We start from the raw sequence: 19,569 nt of genomic DNA, 5'->3' as shown, positions 1-19,569 counted from the left end.
TATACAGAAGTTAGTTTTCTTTCTACACAGAATAACAAAAATATTTAGTTAATAAAAATTAATTCATTTTCTTATTTTCGTAACTAAATCAGTGGAGTAGTTAAAAAAAATATAAAATAGATTTTTATTTACATAAAGTAAATAAATATTGTAATAATTTCAATAGATCTCAATAATATTTCCAATTTCCAGTACTTAATCAGTAGGATAGTTAAATAAAATATAAATTATATATCTTTCTACACAAAATTGAAAAATATGAATTAGCGGATAAAATTGTTTTAACAATACTCAATTGTTGTGTTCAGACAACTACTTGATTAATATAAATTAGATATAATTAGTATAAATATATTTATTTGTATATCTCTACTAATTTTATAAATTATACATTGTTATTAGTAATTCTCAACTACCCTGCACTAATAGTATTATGTTTGTTTTGTTTTGCATAAATTTCTAACAGCGATTTAAGCATAATATACTTTATTTTGCTTTTCTATTTGCTGAATTTTCTGTACATAATTTACAATATTTAGGTTATTTGTATAATTGAATATTCGGTTAGTTGTCTGTGTACATTGTAAGCTTATTTTTTCAACAATTTTAAAGCCCATTGTGTACAGTAGGTCGAATTGAGCTGACACCTTGACTCGGCCCTGGACTCTGCTGTCAACTGGTTTTAATATATCACAACGCAAAATAGCTAACGAACTGCATGACAATGTCAAATATCGGGGGCAACAAACGATAAATTTTCACAAAATTGACAACATCAAATTGATGGGCCAATTTGGAGAGGGGTTTATGATGAGAGCAGGCAGACGGGAGGCAGAAGGGGGCATGGCATATATCGTCAACAGTAAAAAATAAAAAGGAGCCCAAACATCAGAGAGAAAGAGAGAGAGAGAGAGCGGAAGGACGTCGCTTTTCCGTAGATAACATTAAAAAGCGAACATCGAACGCATTGAGCAGCGACATCGCGTGTCAATGAAGATTATGATAGGATATATAAAAAGCAGCAAGAGCAACAAAAAAAAAACAACAAGCAACAGTAACAACATGACAACAGAATTGGACATCGTCGAACGTCGCGCAATATGACTGACATGTCAACACACAGCTCGAAACGAAAAACAAAATAAAAGAATCATAAAACAAAAACCAAAAACAAAAATGGCAAACAACTTAAAAATGAAAACGGCACACTGAAAAAGTTATTTATATGAATTTTTATCAGTAACCAGAGCAAAAAACTAGAACCAAATGACAATTGACAATACGAGAGCAGCGAGTACATATTGTCAAAGTTTATTTCATTTATCAACCCGGTCGTTTGTGTTTGTGTGTTTACCAAAGTCGAGCTCGAAAACTTTGCAGATTATATCCCCTCATGCACTTTGGCTTTATTACCGCCGCACTCAATGCAGAGCAAATCCTTTAAAACTCTCGCTCTGTAATTAGCAAAACCAGATGAGAGCGAAGAGCAAGAGTTATGCGCCAGCCAGCCAGACAGACAGACAGTCAGAAGTGCTGCAGTTGTTTGCGGTATTTGCAGACTGTACTTAGACAGCTAGAGAGGGAGACTAGACTGCTGTATACTCGTATATTGGCTTTTTGGGCTCTGCTTCGCATGCAAATCACAACGGTGCAATTAATGTGTCGCAACTTGTCTAGCCATGCGCAATTGTTGTCTCCTGGCTGCCGCTTCCCTTACCTTGCCCCCAAATTGCCTCTTTGGCTAATTTGATATTTAAAGCTGCGTTCGTTGACCAGCTAAATTGTCGACAGTCTGCCATATTTCAGGATTAGCTGCAGCAGAAGTTTTTTGCTTTAATAAATATAAATATTTAACTCAAGTCTAAAGTAATTAATTTAATGTATTAACTACTGGCAATAAATATAAATATTTAATGTCAGTATTTAATTGTGGTCTTGAGTTAAGAGTATTTATGCTCGCTACCCGTCGAAGAGGGCAAGTGCGACCCTAAAAAGTAGATATATTCTTGATCAGCGTCAACAACCCTGATGAGTGATAGAAGTATAATTTTTGGACAACACTTGTTATGTGTACAGCAGATCAAATCAAATCAATAATCGAGGAGTAGTTAGTTTCTTTTGTTGACAATCTGACATATTTCACTCTATGGTATAATAAATCGATATACCACCAATTGCTATATTTAGAATATTGATATAGTACTACCAAATATATAACGATTTATATAGTAATACATTCAAAATGTTATATCAATATACCAAATATAGCACCTAGTATGTTTGTAGTTGTTTTGTGGTATATCGATTTGCTATATTTTAAAATAAGTACCACATTGTCTTGCTTATATTCAAAATGGGTAGCTTATATATCACAGTGTAGCTTTTTTACTTGTTTACTTATTCCATAATCTACAGCCAATAAATAAATATGTATTTTTTTCAGTATTCATTTAACTTGTTTCCAAAATTAAGAGAATTTCGCTTAAGGCATTCTCTTCTACTACACTTTATTTGCTCCAGTTTATAGACTTAAAAGTATAGTATTTTTATACCTAAATTAAAGCACTTTGACCTCATTGCGTGTGCCTGTTTCCTAGCTTCGAAACTTGCCTGCTTACGACGTGTCCAAACCAATTAACACATTGTCCACTTTTTTAATGCCCACCTCGTGGCAATATCCGCATCGCCCCACACGACAATGTGAAATGCCAAAAACACTTAAACTATTTGGCCAAACAACTTTCGATAGCCGGAAGCACTGAAAAAAAAAACGCTGTGGTGAGAGTTTGAACTGAAACTGAAACTGAAACTAAGACAGCAAACTTGCGTGTCAAACACTCGCAAAAGCAGCCAACTTTTTTAATACCAAACTGACTTTACCTTTATTGCTCTCACTCACTCTGACCAGAGACCACCAGAGCAAAGCTATATCTGCCACCTATTCAAGAGCTTGCTGCTGCTGCTGTCCGAGGGAGTGAAATTTATGTGCCCCATACACGCAGCACGCGGCACATTTCTCATTTAACTGCCTCTTTGCCATTTGCTAATTAATACCAAATTCCATTTATTTCAACGCTAAAACAACTAAATTTTCTCACTCCCCCTCCTCCTCCACAAAGTTCAAATCAATTTTGTTGCTGACTTTTCCTATTTTTGTGTTGTCGATTTTCTGACTTTTTTTTTTTGTTTTGACTTTCTCTCTGCGAGATTTGTGAGCTTTTACGACTTTTGGCATGTCCAAACTTGGTTTGCCATATTCTGGTCTATTGCGTGTTTTAATGGTTTGGGGTTGCGGCGGGTGGGGAGAGAGGGAGGAGGGAAAGCTGAAGGAGGGAGGAGACTTGCTGTGTCAGCATCGTTTAGCTGCGATCGCACGCAAAAATATTTGTACGAAATAAAATTAATGGCGTCCATTGATGTTTTATTAATTTATACAGCGTTTCGTTTCATTTGGGGGCGCCTAGAAATAAAATATATTGCTCATACGACGCGTGGCTTTGCATTATTGAGTAATTAAATACTAATTAAAGCGTAACATGAGCCAATTTTCGTACATTTTCCCTTGATTTTTATTAGTCTGTGTATACAAAACAAGGTCCGAGCCGTTAATGAGCTGCATTCAATGGAAATAGAGAGAGAGAGGGACTTTAAGATGATTAGATTTAGCTGTTTCACTAATTGGATAGCTTAAGTTATTGCTTACTGGGCGCGTGAGATTAACATGTCAAATTGGTTAATTATATTGTCCTCGAGGGAGCATATGATGACGTTGTCATATATGCTGAAGGAGTTTGTGATTGAGAATAATGGTTGTATATTACTTAATAGAAATATTTATGAATATCAATACAGGAATTAATAGTTCTAAGAATTCTAATGAATATCGAAGATAAACATAGTGTGCAATTTCAACTTTATTTCGCACACATAAAAATATCTTTAATACCATTTGGGTTTACTTGATTGAATAATTCATTTTATTATCACTGACATTTTCTTGGGGAATGCCAATAAACTAAACGTTTCCGCTTTGAAGATAAAAGGAATACCTTTATTTGCCTGTACTAAATTTTATTATCAATAATTTTGAAAAATGCCAAAAGCATTTGCAAGGCTTGTTTAAGCTGCTATCTTAATTTGGGTAACTTGATTACCTGTGCTCTCTTCTCTCTTTATCGCTTTGACCTACCTGCATTTCATTTTCTTTGGTATTTCATTTAAAATTTTACGAGGCATTTGAGACTTGTGCTGTGCCTGGCACTTTGCTGAGGAGGCGGAAGGGCGTACACACAAAACATGACACAACAATTGGCAAGCTGCCAAACCTGTCGACCCCTCGAAACTCCGCTCTGCCCCCCCACATTCGTGACTGACAGTGTTGCAGTTTTTGTGCGGTGGAGAAAGAGAGTTCCAATATAGATAACAGAAAATAAATATAAATTATTGCACTGCGCTCTAACTGTTGTCCCCCTCTCTCAGTGTTGGTTAGTCTGGTTAGTAACTATATTGATATTGTCCTTGACTATTGTTTAAACACAACAAAAAAAAACAAAATGAAAAAATGTTTGCAAATTGCAAAATATCATTTGTGTGTCCAGAGCTACTTCTACTCACCACTACACTGTTTTGGGAATTTCATTTCGCATATTTTCTACAGGAATGTATATCATGTTCTGTGTATTTTCCAATTGGTTTTATCCCCCCCACACAGCATTGTCATATGTCTGTGTGTGTGTGTGTTTTTTTTTCCTGTGGATTGTTGTACATTTTGTTTGATCCTTGGCAAGCAATAAATATTGGCATATGCAAATTGCATTCGAAATTTCAAGTGCCTCTCTCACAACCAATTGCTAATTTTGCTGCCTGCAAATTGTTCTTGTCGTTGTCGTTGTTTGTTTTCTAAGCATAGCCAGAAAAAAATAAAAGAGTTGCATAAAACAATTTTTGCAATTGTTTCAGTAAACAATTAACTGCAGATTGGCCCATTGCCATTGTCAGTGCACTTTTTGGCCTATTTTCTTTAATACTAACTGCAATTCGAAACTCTTCGCAATTGGTAAATATGGGAAATATTCTTATTTGCATTGATTTCAACTTGAGCTCAAATACATTCAGAAACTCCATCTCAAGTAAATAACAAAAGCAAGCACAGAAGAGCCAATATTTAATTTGAAATTGAAAAATTTTGTGCAACTTGTTTGCTGGTGTTTCAGGTATGCAAGGAATTTTCAAATTGTATTGTATGCTTTGGCTAAATTTTGTTTCTCATTTAATTGAAATGTCTAATGGAAATGTTTTTTTCTTTTTTGCTTTTTTAAATTAAAATTACTTTTGACTACATATTTATAAAATTCTTTCCTAGAAACAGGTAACTTATATGATTGAAATATTCTGCCTTTCACTTTTAATTAAATACTTATTGTGGTTATGGGAAAATAATTTATTTATTATGCGGTTACATCAATATAGACAAGTAATAAAGCTACAGTCGAGTGTGCTGAATTGTGTGTGTTGAATTTAAGCAAAAAGTACGGTATTCTTAAAATATACCACAAATCACTAAAATATACAAAGGATATATTTTGTATATTTATATACCATTACATTCAAAATATACTAATTTTGAAATAAACTTAATTGTCAAATGCATTTTTTCCCATACAAAAGTATTTGCAAAAAATTTTTTAAAAAATTGTATCTGATGAGAACCAAATTTTCACAAATCATAGATACTTGTTATTGTATGTACCAAAAATTAAATTGCGCTTGTTATTAGATTCTTTTCGATAAAGCTAAAGTACCTTTCTATTCTATGGGGGTAGCAGGGTATAACAAGTATTTTAGAAATTGAGTCGCCTTGCTTAATCAAAGGTTTTCCTTCAGTTTTCTCTTTTGCTCTTCCAATTTGTTTGTCTGAATACATAATGTTGTGGTTGCTTAAGCAACTGCTTTTTGCCTTTGGCCATCATCAAGCATGCGGCGTTTATCAAAACACAAACAAGCCAAAGTAAAAACCAAAACAACAAACTATGATAATAATAATGAGCAGTTGCAGAAAGTGAAGTGAAGAAAAAAAAAATGAAAAATGCAGCTGCGAAATTTTGTTCAAAACAACAATTTTGCAGACAGAGAAAGAGCAAAGAAAAATAAAAAAAAAGACATACGCGAGGGGAAAAGATGACAGATTAGCGCTGGAACTTTCAGATGCTAGGTCAAAAGAGTGCAAGGGAACGACGTCGACGACGACGACGACAGTCGATTGCAGCAGCAGTTGTTGAGACTCGGACACGTCATCAAAGTTGCAAACTCGCGTACATGAGGATTTCCGGTAAAATTGAGAAAGTGCTGAAGAAAACGAGAAAGAAAGAAACCAACAACGACAACAACAACAACAAAGTAGACGCGATTTTGGGGTGTTGTTCAAGGGGCAAAGTTAAACGAAAAACTTTGCAATGCGCAAAAAAATATTTGCCATACGTACAATTTAAAAAAAAAAACCAAAAATATAAAAAAGAAGTGGAAAGGTTAGCCGCCAAAGTCCTGCGAAACTTTTGCTAATGAGAGTAAGAGTTTCCTTTGCTGTTTTCGTTCTTCATTTATACTTTTTTTTCCTTCTTCTATACTTTGCGGTGCCGCAAACTTGTAACTTGCCCACTTCAGTACACTTCACTGCAGTTGGCTGATTTTCTAGTTTATTTACTTCTGTCTACTTGTTTTTTTCTTCTTACGAATTTTTACTTAGTTGATGACATAAATAATTCATTCATTTGATAGGGCGCGACGTTGCTTAACTTTTAATTAAATCACAAAATGACTTTAATTGAATATATTTCGACGAACAAAAGAGTCTGCCAGTTTGCCAGAAATAAGCTATTAAGCCCTTAAAGTCTAATAAAATAAACAGTAAACACACTTAATGCCTTGATTACTCGAGGCAGAGAGAGGACACACAGCCCAACCTTCTCAGCTGCTTGAAAGTTGAGGCCAACAGATTTATGCTCAGCCAGCCAGTCAGCCAGCCAATGTTGACCTCAAATTCTCAACCAGATGGTCAGAGCCAGACCGTGAAGGTGCCGGCCAAGTGGTTGGCTCTTCTGCTAGCGAAGCATAAGCAATTTAAAAACGCAAAAAGAATATCGATTGATGCTATGAAAAACTACTTGAAATTGTTGAGAATATAACACAAGCAATTTGTTATTTTTGTTTCTTTTTGGCAGTAACTTGTGGCAGCAAGTAGTAAATTTATAGCAAATGATGTGGCGCTGTCTTAAAGTAAAATATTGACAGTTGACTCGCCAAAAAGAGAGAGAGCGAGAACGAAGCAAAAGCTAGTGTAGCATGAACTGAGCTGTTGCTGCCAGGACAACCAGAACTTCAACTTCCAACTTGCTGTCGTTGTTGTTGTTTTGGTTGTTGTTGTGTGTCGACGTTTTTTGGCTGCTTCGGCGAAAAAGCAACAAGCGCGCACAACCAAGAAGTAATTGCTTTCTGCTACTCATCCTGTTCGTCCTTGGCATCGTTTTATGTGCCAGCATGCCATGACTATGCTCTGCTTGCGGTCGTTTGTTGTTATCGTGGCTGCTCTTCTTGTTCCCTACAGTCAATTTAAACCATAAGAAAGCAGCGAACAGCGACGGCTTCAAAAGTGAATCTTTCTATATTTAATTTTTAGGCATGTTTCTTGTTTAAAACCAAAGTGGGGAGTGAGTGGAGACACACACATACACACACGCCAAAGTTGTTTTTGTTAGTGCTTTATAAATATTTCACTCTATACACGTGGCGTATACGCAATATATTTTATTCATAGAGATTCGAGAAGAAAAAAGAAAATCACTGAGAGTGAATCACATACAAGACACACACACACACCCACGTTGAGTGAGTTTCCATGTTTTCGTGATTACACAACTTAAACAATAAACCCTGGACACAATAACAACCGAAAATTCATAATAATAATTGCAAACACTTCAATCGTGCATAAACATGTCTGCCTGCCAGCCTCCTCTTGCAACATGCTTGAGGGCGTCTTTAGGACTTAATAATAATTAGCTGACTGAATGCCTGACTGACTGACTGAATGAAGGACTAACTCACTGCCTGCCGCCTTGCTTTGCCTTGTCTGTTAATAAATTTTACTGTGTTGAGCTTGCAGTTTGTGTGTGTCTCTGCTCATTTGGTCGTTGAATTAATCATCATTTTGGCCTGAGCTGGCATTATTTATTAAATTGTCAGCTGATAATTTATGTACATCATGCTGCCTGTCCGCTTGTGTTTTGCCGACAATTTCCGAAATAAACTAAAGAGGCAAATAGCATATTAATTAAAGCTAAACAACAACTACAACTGCGGATGAGATCATATTTGACATATGACAAGTGCTTACAAATGACTTGAGTCGATAGCTGATGGCTTGGCTTAAATAACATTTCATATTGAATAGATTTAACTTGATCTGCTTTCTGTAAATAATGTTGACCTTTATTTGGGAATAGTTATGCAACTGTAAAAGTAACACTTTGAATATTTTAGTAGAATTTCTGCTATTTTTAAAGCTTCAAAATGAAAATGAAAATTTATTATTTTTTTTCGCTTACTATTTCTCCTACTCTCTGCGCTCTTTATTCTTTTCGCTAGAAAATCTCATTATTTTTTTGTGGCTCGTCGGCTTCCTATATCACGTCGTACTCCACTTTCCCACTCCCCCTCTCCACAGTTACTGTTCCCCGTCCAATCTCTCTCTCTCTCGACCAAGCGCCATTCAATAGTCTCTTTCCTGAGCTGGGTGTTAGAAAGCAGTTCTCCTCGTTGTAGTCGCCGCTTATCAACTTTTTCCACTTAGATTTCCTTCTCACTTGCATACCAGTGTGTGTGTCTCTGTGTGTGTGTGTGTGTAGTCTGGGAAATTCGCGTAGTTTCGCATCGCGCGAAAGCTAGACAGAGACAGCAGCATATTCATTTCTCTTGCCATTTGCTTTATTTATTTTGCAAAGGATTTATGTTTTTGGGTTATGGCGCTTGTCTTTGACGCTGCAGTCACCATTCTTTTTTTGCTTTCCTCTCTTTGCTTCGCTTCTCTTTATTCATTTTTCTGGCTTTGGCGCACATTTTCTATCCCCCATTTCTTTTTTTTGCTTCATTCTATTCGCCAGTTTGATAACATTGCACAGCTAGTTTTTAAAGCCTTTTCAAATTCTATTATGCGACAGCTTTGCTGACTAATGAAAAATATGGAGAAGAAAATAAAATGAGAAATAAAACAAAAGATGCCGTCTGCTGTTGTCTCAAGCGGGGTTTTTCTTTAACTATAATTAGTGTTGTTACTGTCATTGTTGTTGTTGTTCTTGTTGCGGCAAACTTGGCTAATTAAGTCGCAGACTTGGCATAGTTTTTAAAAAAAAATCTCAAGGGAAAAACTCTTAGAAGCGAAATAGCTAAATTTTCATATCATTTAAAAATTTATTAATAAACAGATATGTTGAATTGCTAGAAAAATTTTAATTTAAGAAAGTAAAAATGTAATATATTCAAATTCGAAAATAAATGTGAATGATGAGATACTCATAGAAAGAAAATAACTGAATTTAAAATGCAAGTTTCTAATATGCAATTAAAAATCAATATCATTAATCATAGAGGGAAAATTATCGAAATTTAAATGCGGTTTTATTTGCAAATTTGTAGATTTCAGAAATGTATATAGAATACTATAAAATTATAAAGCAAAAAACATATTAATCATTGAGGGAAATGAACGGAATTTAAAATTCAGCTTTATCATAATATTTTGTTAACAAACAAATTTTGAATTTTTATACAAAAAATTGTCTCCATAACTAAATTATCTAATGACACCTTAAAGTAAAAATTATATACCATGCAGCGATAGTTTGAAATTTCAAAATGATCTGTCAATCAAAAAGTAAATGAACAATTTGCCAATAATTTATGAGAATGAAAATTTATTAGCTGTTATTGTTGGAAGAATGAAAAGAGCATTTTGTGGGCAGCAGGTGTTTTCAATTTAGTAAATACTTGAGAGCCATAAAGCTTGTTAAAGAAAATGCCAGAGCAACAAATTAAACACTCATTTAGTTAAATATACATTGCATACTTTTGTGGCTTAGACAAAACGAGAAGCAAGACAGAGAGAGAGATACGTAAAGCGACTATCAATCATCTGTTGGCTTAAAGCGCTTTTCAATGGTTTTACAATAATAATGTTGAAAGGCTACTGCACTTTGCGGCCAGTTGGCATTCAAGTATGTAGTTGCAACTTGACCACAACAGAACCGTACAGAACGGAGCTCATGGCAAAAGCATCTTACAAGCTTTTTGGTTAAGTCCCATTCACACAAGCAGCGATATAGTAAAGGAGAGAGGAGAGGAGAGTACACACCTGCTTCTTCAATAGCTTGGCTTGGCTGGCAGTTCACTAGCCCTGTGCACAATTTGTTGCAAGTATCTAAACTAGAATGTTTGTTTAGTATCTTTTACACTGTGCTGCATTGTTGTTGGTTGCTTGCTTGGCTGGTTGGTTGGTGAGCTTTCTTTCGTTGCTACTACGACGTACTTTGGACTCGGCTCGGAAACTCGGCCGCAGGACGAGCTAACACTGTGTGTTGTTGTCTAGCCATTCGTTTGTGCATGCTTTGCATGCTACTCGTCTGTGGAGGAAGGGAAGACGGGGGAGAGAGAGAAAGAGGGGCATGTGTTGGTTTGCTGTTTGTTGTATGACATATAAAAGTCAACTTGAATGCGCTGTGTAAATTTAGCCAGCACCCGGCCAACAGCCTGGCATTGCATTCCCACTCATTCTCTCTTTAAGAGTGCTTCGAGTGTGCACAGTACATTTGTAAGCATGTGTGTGTATGTGAGTGCACTATACACTGTTGCAAGTTTAAGTAGTTGTGCGTGTGTGTCTGTGTGAGTGTGTGTGCCAAGGAAATGGTTGCATTTGAAAGGAATTTGCCTTTACAAGATTTTACTCTTTGCAATTTACACGCGCCGCGCACTTTTCCTTATATATGTATGTATGAGGCATATACACAGCTATATCAAGTCGAATTACATACAGATATATACTGGCTATATCATCTGTATATACCTTACATACATATGTACTTGTATTGTATGCATTTGGCTTTTGTAAATGTTGCTTTCTTATTACATGGCATTATATCGTGCCTCTCTCGTGTAGTGTTGTAGCTCTCTCGTTGTTGTTGTTGCTGTTGGGATGTTGTTCAGGATGTTGCTCTGAATGCAGGAAGTCATCCTTGCGATGCAGCATAAAAACTGATTTATTATATATGCTCAGGCTTTTTTGCGCTTAATTAGCAAAAAACATCAGCTTGTAATTATACAAAATAACCTGAGACACACGGTTTACTACTACGTGCTCAGTCTGCCAATTTAAATAGAAAATTGTTTAACAGGCATGCTCTTAAAATTTGACTTATCTTGTATATTTTCTATAAATAATGTGTTAAAGTAAGCTTAATTTGCAGAGCCTTCGAATACTTATTTACTAAAAATTACACCATATAAATCATTTAATAAATATATTAATGTAATATGAACAAATTTTCAGATTAGAAAATTAATTTAGAAAAATGAGTTACTAATAAAGAAAAAGACAATAGTAACACAGTTCTTGAAAACAAGCTCTTACGCTTTATTTGGTCTACACCATACTCGATTAGTATATTATATTTATTTTTAAAAGGCATCGCAAAGAGAAGTTTACAAAAAAAAAAAGTTTTCATTTACAAAACATTTGCTTGACAATCTGGCATATTTTGTACTTTGTGGTATATTTGAAATGTAGTAGTATATTGATATACCAAATATTTAGTATATTTCAGTATTTTATTATATTAATTGGGTATATTTTAAGAATGAAACCACACCTATTTCTTTTTACTCGTCATTCTTATTTGTTAAAACAAGGACTATTTTCATTTAAATAAAAGAAACTAAATATATAAAAGTTATTATATGAAATTTTTAGAACGCTTCAGTTATTTTTAAGAATCCACAATAGATGCTTTTTGAGCAATTTGTTGATATCGTATTAGGCTCCACTCTTGCTTTAAAGATAATCAAACATAAATTGTTCATTTGATTGAATTGCTTTGCCTTTTCTTGATACATTCAGTTTTTTTTGCGCTTCGAAGTTCATCAATTTTGGTTGATCTTTTTTGTTTGGGCAGAGGCATTTGCTGCATTTCGCACCCGTATCAGGAATCAATTGGGCTTTCTTCATGTAATCAAAATCTGTTTATCATTCAGGCTTCTTGTTTCGCATGTTTGCCATGAAAAATCATTTCATTTGGCTGCTTCATTTGTGTGCAATGCCTGATGTACTGAGAGCGAGGCCATCGACAGCACGGCAGCAACAGCAGCATCATTCAAAAATCTCGCAAAATGCTGACCATAAAAGTGAGCTACATTGATAGACAAAGAGAGAGAGAGAGAGAGACGGAAGAAAGAGAGTTTCAGTTGGCCTCAAGGGACACACACACAGAAACAGACAGAGTCCACATACTTGGCTCTCAAATGCCATTGCTGCTGCTGCTGCTGCTGCTGTTGGCATTCAGTGTTGCTTTCTATGGCTCAAGTGTTTGCATTTTACAACCACACACTCTAGGCACGTGTGTGTGTGTGTGTGTGTGTGTGTGTGTAAGTGAATGTACGATGTTCTGTGTGTGTGTGTGTGTGTTCGTTTTATGTTTGTGCGTTGGCATTTTGTAGCTCGAGTTCTCTAGCAGCAGCTTAAGTGAAATGTAGCTGACCTAAGCTACAAAATAAACACAAATGCAATGCACACACACTCTTATACACTCGGCACACACTTTTCAAAAAGGGTGGACTACACACGTAGGCGAGTTAAAGGACAATGATAAACGCAAATGTCAGTGCACATGACACATAAAAGAGAGAGAGGCGAAAGCACAAAGACAATGCCACTGCACTAGACAGAGAAAGCGATTGAGAGTGAGCGAGTGAGCAAACTTTTCTTTTTCTCAATTTTTAGTTCATTTTCAGAAGGGGTTGTGTGTGTATGAGAGTGTGTTTGTCTGTGTGATTGTCAAGGTCATCATCTATACTAATAATTTCATGCTGTCGTCGTACTTTTTTTTTGTACTAATCCAATTTGCAATCTCTCTTTGCCTCCCAACTTTATCCCTCAGGCAAATAAGCAATAAATAAAGCAAAAGCCTAGCAAAAAGTGTGTGTACAAACAGTGAGAGGGAGAGACAACAAAGCAAAAAAAAAAACAGCGAGAAAGGCGCGAACAACTTTCGGTGGGTGTAAAGAAAGAAGAGACAGCTAACTGGCGAAAGACAGAGAGAGAGAAAGAGAGACATTGCAAGTTGAACGATGCTGAGCTCTCTGGACGCGCTTGCCGGTAAAATAGCCAAAGCGACGCCGGGCACAGGCGCCGTGGCGGCCAGCGCCAATGGCAATAAGCCAACAAATAATGCACATCATCCAGCGCATCAGCATCATCATCTGCATCATGGGCAGCGACATCATCAGCTCGATTATGATTATTCCGCTGTGGAAATTGAACCGCCCGCCGAACAATTGGCAAATTCACCGCGAAATGAACGCGAACGTTTGCAGCAAGCTCAACACGCCTACGAACAGCAAGCACAGGCTGAATTGGAATTTGGGCTGGCGGATGTCGACACTAAAAGTTGTCTAACACTCTTGAGTCATCGGCGTAGCAGCAACAATATGCATACACTGGCGACGGGCAAAGCAACGAGTAATGGTGGCAATGGTGGTGGAACAACAACAACAACAACAGGAGTTGCGACCAGGCCGCAACACTATCATCATCCCTATCAGCGTCCATTGCGACCAGTTTCGCCAGTGGTGCAACAGCAGCAACAACAGCAAAGTCAACAGCAGCAGGCATATCAACAGCAGTTATCACATTTGGCAGCGCTGCAAGATCATCATCAGGAGCTGCTGCAAACGCAACAGGAATTGTTTCACAAGCAGCTGATCAATATGCAACAGCAGCAGGAGCGTGAGCGACAAGCGTCGGTTAATTTTAATGATAGCTGCAACAGTGATCACGACTCACAGCAAGAGTACAAAATTTGCCTGAGGGATAGGTGAGTGTGTGCCACGCCCACAGCCTTACCAAAACAACAACAACTACAACACACACACACACTCCCAAAAAAATCATCATCACGCATGCCACAAATAAATACTTGACTAATTACCACTTTAATCCTCATATTTTTTTACTGTTTTGTTTTTCCATTTCATTCCATACATTGCATGTCTGCACTTCACAAAAAGACAAACGTATTTCATTAACTAAAATCAACAAGCAGCACAACAAACTTCAGTTTACCCCTTTAATGGTCATACAGTGAAAATGCATTAAAATAAATATATGTATATAAGTATGTATGTATATAATGTATATATATCGTATAGAGTATATCATCAGGGGAGTTGCAAGAGTTGGTTTTGCAATTGCACATGAATGCATTTGATGTGCTGTGCACTCAGGGGTGCATTAAATCCCTCATTTCCCTCACATCAGCGAGGCATGATGTGAATGAGTCAGACAACAGTTCAAGTAACTTTGCACTTCTATTATTAGCCCTAGAGCTCATCAATATGTATTGACTTGGCGTGAGCAGCACTTTCATGAACTGTTGTAAACTACATTCAATTGCTGACACGATATCATTAAGTTTTACGCAGTAATATTATTCCAATTCTGTTTTAACTTTATTTGCGATTAATGGCGTTACTTTTCTGATAGACAATTTTCACAAAGATGCTTATTATTTGGGAAAAATGAATGCAGTAGTATATTTTTCTACTTTTACATAGTAATATTATTCCAATTCTTTTTTAATTTATTCCTTACTTTATGGCATTACTTTTCTGGAACAAAATTATATTTATTTGTGAAGAGCTATGTCAGTTGCAATTTAGTATATTTATGTACTACATATATGAATTTGTTAATTTTCCCCGTTTTTATTGTAGCTTTACAAAGAAGCTTTTTTTAAATTATTTGTTTCGATTAGTAGTACACCAAAATAGAGTTAAGACAAATAATTTCAGCTCAAAAAGTAGTATATTAAAATACTGTCAAATACTCTTGGAATTTATAATTCATTCATTACAAAACATTCTTTATTATATTTATTTATTATTATTGTAAGTATGAATTAAATTCTATACTATACTAAGATACAGTTAAAACATATAATTACAGCTCAAAATTATAAAAAAAATAACTTCGAATTTACAATTTATTTTAAATACAATAATTTCACCATCAATCAACTATAGTTAAATTTTTTCAATAATTCAGACAAGAATCAACTATTACATTAAATATATATATGTATTTTACTTTCCATTTTCTTTTAATTAATACTACAATATAACTATTCTATATCACCATTTCTTTATTACTTAAAATAATTATCATAATAGTAGTGCAACTAAACAGTTTGACAGTCTTTCATTAATTCATTAATGCAAAGTTATTTGATCGAAAAATCTCATGCAATCTGCTTTAACAAATGACTCAATTAATTTAACCTCTCCTCAACCATGCAAAGTCATTGCTAAATATTTAATTTCAAGTATAAAATATTGTCTTTTAATTAGTCATCAATTTGAACATAATAATTTAAAGTGTTATTATTAATTGAGGGCAGTTTAAAAATGATGGACTACAAAGCGCGCAGCATAATAAATAGTTATCGCATTTATCAATACGAGTATTGGCGATGATTCAACACGCGTCTAGCTTATCAGACTTTCCGCTCATCAGTTTCATAGGTTTTACTGGGTATTAAGTGTGCATAAATCAGCATTAATTACAAATTAAATATGAAGCTTGTGTCCAAGCACACTTGTTGATTGTCTGTGAACTCTCGTTGATTGAGTTCATTTTGCTGCACATTTATTTCGAGCACAAATGCTGTGTCTAGAGTCAGTTTGTAACTCTGTCATGTAATGTGTCTGCCAAGAGCAAACACGTCAAGAAAAACAAGAAACAAACCAATTCTAGAAAAGAGACAAAGAAAACAAGGGACAAAAAAAAAAAACAAACAAAAAAAAACGACGCCTGAAAGCGTGCAACACAATTTCGTATGTGACTCTGAGCAGTTGTAATTTGTTTGCAAACGAAAATGTCACAACAACAATAGAGTACAACACCTTGACAACAACAAGAACAACAACAACCAACTGAAATTCACGTGACAAATTGCTGCTGGGCGATGTTGTAACAACGTCTTAAGCAGAAGGTAGAGAAAAGGAAGTGAAAAAGCAAACACGCACACATAAAGCGAAATAGAAGTAGATACACATCTGGCATTTAACTTTATTATACATGTGCATTTTAGTACCAAAGAGAGAGAGAGAGAGAGAGAGGGGGAGAGAGTCTTAACTAATTTAATGTATAATATCCATTTGACATATTGTTTTCATGTTTCACTTTGATTTGTTGCCCACTAAAAGAGCCCTTTGACTTTATGACTAAGAACGTCTTTTGCTCGTTTTCTCAACCAACACTTAGCCTCGATTGTGACCCGCCTTTCACACATGCTAATATTTTTGGGCGTTTGGTCTAGGCGCCGCCTTGACAGTTCTTGGCTCCTAACAGAATTACACTGAAAGCAAAATAGTTCTAAGAATTTAGGCAGCAAAATAATGTGATTTCGGGAGAAAAGTTTGTGTCTGTAAACAATATAATTAAACATAAAAATGTGGCCAAGTATTTTAAGCAATCAAGAGTGACTTTTTAAGAAAAGTTTTAATTCATCCAAATGTATTTTCCTACTTCTTATTTATTCCAAAATTTTCAACAATGGAAAAAGCAAACGAAAGTAAAAAAATTTATTTATCCAATTGATATCATTAAGAAAATAGCTAAAAATAAATTCCAAAGCTGATGACGCATTTGAATTCACAGTTAAAGCAGATTATACAAAACTTGACTTGTTGCGTGGTCGCGCCCTTATTTATTAGCATTTTATTTTAATTTGCATTTGCGTTTTTAATTCACATTTCTTGCAGTGAGCTGCACCTCTGAACTATTTTTATGCTTAAAATGACAGTTGACGTTTATTTTTATTATTGTATGATAAAAATTTCTGAAGTGTGCACACAACAACATATCCATTTGACATTTTATGTTTATTGTGCAGTTGCAGTTTTGTTGTGACATTTGCGTGTTTCTTGCTGCAGCTGTGTTGGCACCGTTCATTGACTTTAAAGCGCGTGTCGTAATGCAATTAGCCTTAAAAGAGTCAGGTGCCCAGTTCAGTTCGTTGGGTAATCGAAATCAGTGAGAAACGAGGGATTTGCATGTGTCGAGGCATCAGTCCAATTAGTTGCTACAGAGAAATAAAGTAGAGAAATCAGTAGAATAGATAAGCTGGTTAAATTTCATATAATCGTCGAAGGCAAGCGACTTTCCATAATAATTACGTAAATTTGCCGTTTGCAGCGAAAGTGAAAACTGAGCGACAAAAAGCGCCTTTTGCAAATAAGCAGAAACAACACAGACACAACACGCATACATAGATATATATATGAACAAATGCATGGAAGTTAACAAAAGCTGTGGATGGTTTTTCATTTATTAAAGTGGCTACGCAGAGGAGAAAGCGCACAGAGGTGGGGGAGAAAGTAGCAAAAGGCAGGCTCTCGGACACGTAAGCGAACAAACATCACTACAAGCGACGTCGACGTCGTCGTAGCGAATGAGTGAGACTTGCATATGTATGAGACAAGTGTTGTCTAGTGTGTGTGTGTGTGTATGTGTGTTTTTTTGAATGCATGTATGTGTGTATATGAGTGCCTGTGGGCAGGAAGTGAGTGCAAAAGTCGGTGAAAAGGTTATGTGAAGCCTAGTTGGCTCGTAAATACGCTAAGATATTAGATTGGGTTGAATAAAATAAAGAAAAGAGTATAGATTAATAGATAGAATAAATTCGAGAACACTGAAGTTAACATAGCTAAATAATTGTCTGAATATTTTGAACAGCTTCAAGACTCGATACAGTAATTTTTATAATGTTAAATGTATGAGCGAGCTTAATATTTGTATTAATAATTTGAAAAGCACTAGGGTTTAATAAAGTACTATAATTAATCTTGAATGGAGACACATTTACTTAAATCAAAATTGATAATAAACTTTAAATAATTTCTGATATGAGGTGCATTTATATAATTTTCACATTCTGAAGAATGATAATAATCTGTAAATGAGTAGTTGCAAAGTGAAGTGCAATAATTTCTTAATTAGTTAAAGCAAATTAACGCTTAACTCATGGTAAAAGCTATAGCGAGGACTTAAGCTAATTCGAAAAATTACTAAACTTAAGTAATCTAGAGAAGCAAATTTAATAAAATATTTTATTAATGGAAACTACCATTTATCTAAATCCAACCTGTCCGTTGTCATAACTAAAGGGCACTTAAGTCTTTTTAATTCTCTTTGATAATTAATTTATTTCAAAAGGTTAGATTTAATTAATGCTAACACTAACACATTACTGAAGTACTCTCTGCAAAGGCTTTCAGCTTATTTTTTATAATTTTTCAATCGAAGCAATCAGCAGTTATATTATTCCCTCCAAAAACTCATATACTCAGCTGCTTATAGAGTAATGCTCGGAGCATGAGCTTGTATATGGAGATATTCGCGTTTTCTACATAAAATTCAGCCTTTAGAAGACCGCACGAGTGTTGGGCTTGGGCTTGGGCTGTGTGCACATTGTCTATTATGCATAAAGAAACAACAACAACAACAGAGTAACAACTTTGTATATAGCACCCACTCAGCATGTTGTTTTTTAACTCCCGGTGGCAGCAGCTGTGTTGCATTTGAGTTGTTGCAACCTTCGCTTTAAGTCTTGCCATGTTCGTGTTTGACCCTCGAGTCAGGGACTAAATAAGATGCAGCTGGGCTTATGACACCTCAGTGTGCCGCGGGCAATGCCGGTCATTTAACCCACTAAGCAAACACTTTCAGCGTTGCAGTGAAATCAAAATCAGTAGCATATTTTTTATCATATTTTGCTGGCTAAATTTTAGCCTTGTCTCTTTTGGTTGACATTTGCATAACTATATATACAGCTCCGTTGCTGCATTTATCGTTGGTTAAATACAGTATGTATGTGTGTGTGTGTGTAAACTCTTCACCTTTATTATTTTATGAAAATGTTATATGCATAAATGTTGAAATTTTTGGGCATTTGTGTGTTTATGATGGGGATTTTTGCTGGGTTAGCATATCTATTTTGCATATGGGTTTCATTGTTCATGCTATTTGGCAAAAATTTGTTATTTAAATAAAAAGAAGTTGCATATAAATTATATGCATGTGTGGAATTTGGGGGTGCATGATGTTTTGACGTATACGTGATATTTGAATATGCGCGTTCTGACCCAACGCCTAGTTTACCCTTCAGTCCTTCGTTTGGCAAATATTTGAGGGAAAAATCTTGTTTTAGTCATTGCTGAAAATGAAATATGAAAGTTATGTTGTCAGTTCTA

The 19,569-nt window shown here is 35.4% G+C and overlaps 2 protein-coding genes across 2 annotated transcripts in view; both read left to right on the top strand.

Moving 5' to 3' along the window:
- Window positions 1–13,285, top strand: part of LOC133834987 (uncharacterized) — a 76,708-nt gene extending 63,423 nt beyond the window's left edge. Inside the window, exon 3 of the mRNA XM_062264813.1 lies at window positions 13,197–13,285. The gene's annotated coding sequence lies outside the window, so the exon portion shown is untranslated. The remainder of the gene's footprint in view (window positions 1–13,196) is intronic.
- Window positions 13,286–13,296: 11 nt separating this feature from the next.
- The window catches only part of LOC133834981 (CUGBP Elav-like family member 2), a 96,108-nt gene continuing 89,835 nt past the window's right edge, over window positions 13,297–19,569 (top strand). The window contains exon 1 of the mRNA XM_062264798.1: window positions 13,297–14,132. Coding sequence (XP_062120782.1) covers window positions 13,387–14,132 — 746 coding nt within the window. The 5' untranslated portion in view covers window positions 13,297–13,386. The remainder of the gene's footprint in view (window positions 14,133–19,569) is intronic.

Source organism: Drosophila sulfurigaster, chromosome 2L (genome assembly GCF_023558435.1).
Source record: "Drosophila sulfurigaster albostrigata strain 15112-1811.04 chromosome 2L, ASM2355843v2, whole genome shotgun sequence".
Classification (NCBI taxonomy): Eukaryota; Metazoa; Arthropoda; class Insecta; order Diptera; family Drosophilidae; genus Drosophila; species Drosophila sulfurigaster.
This window is presented reverse-complemented; position numbering and strand designations above follow the sequence as displayed.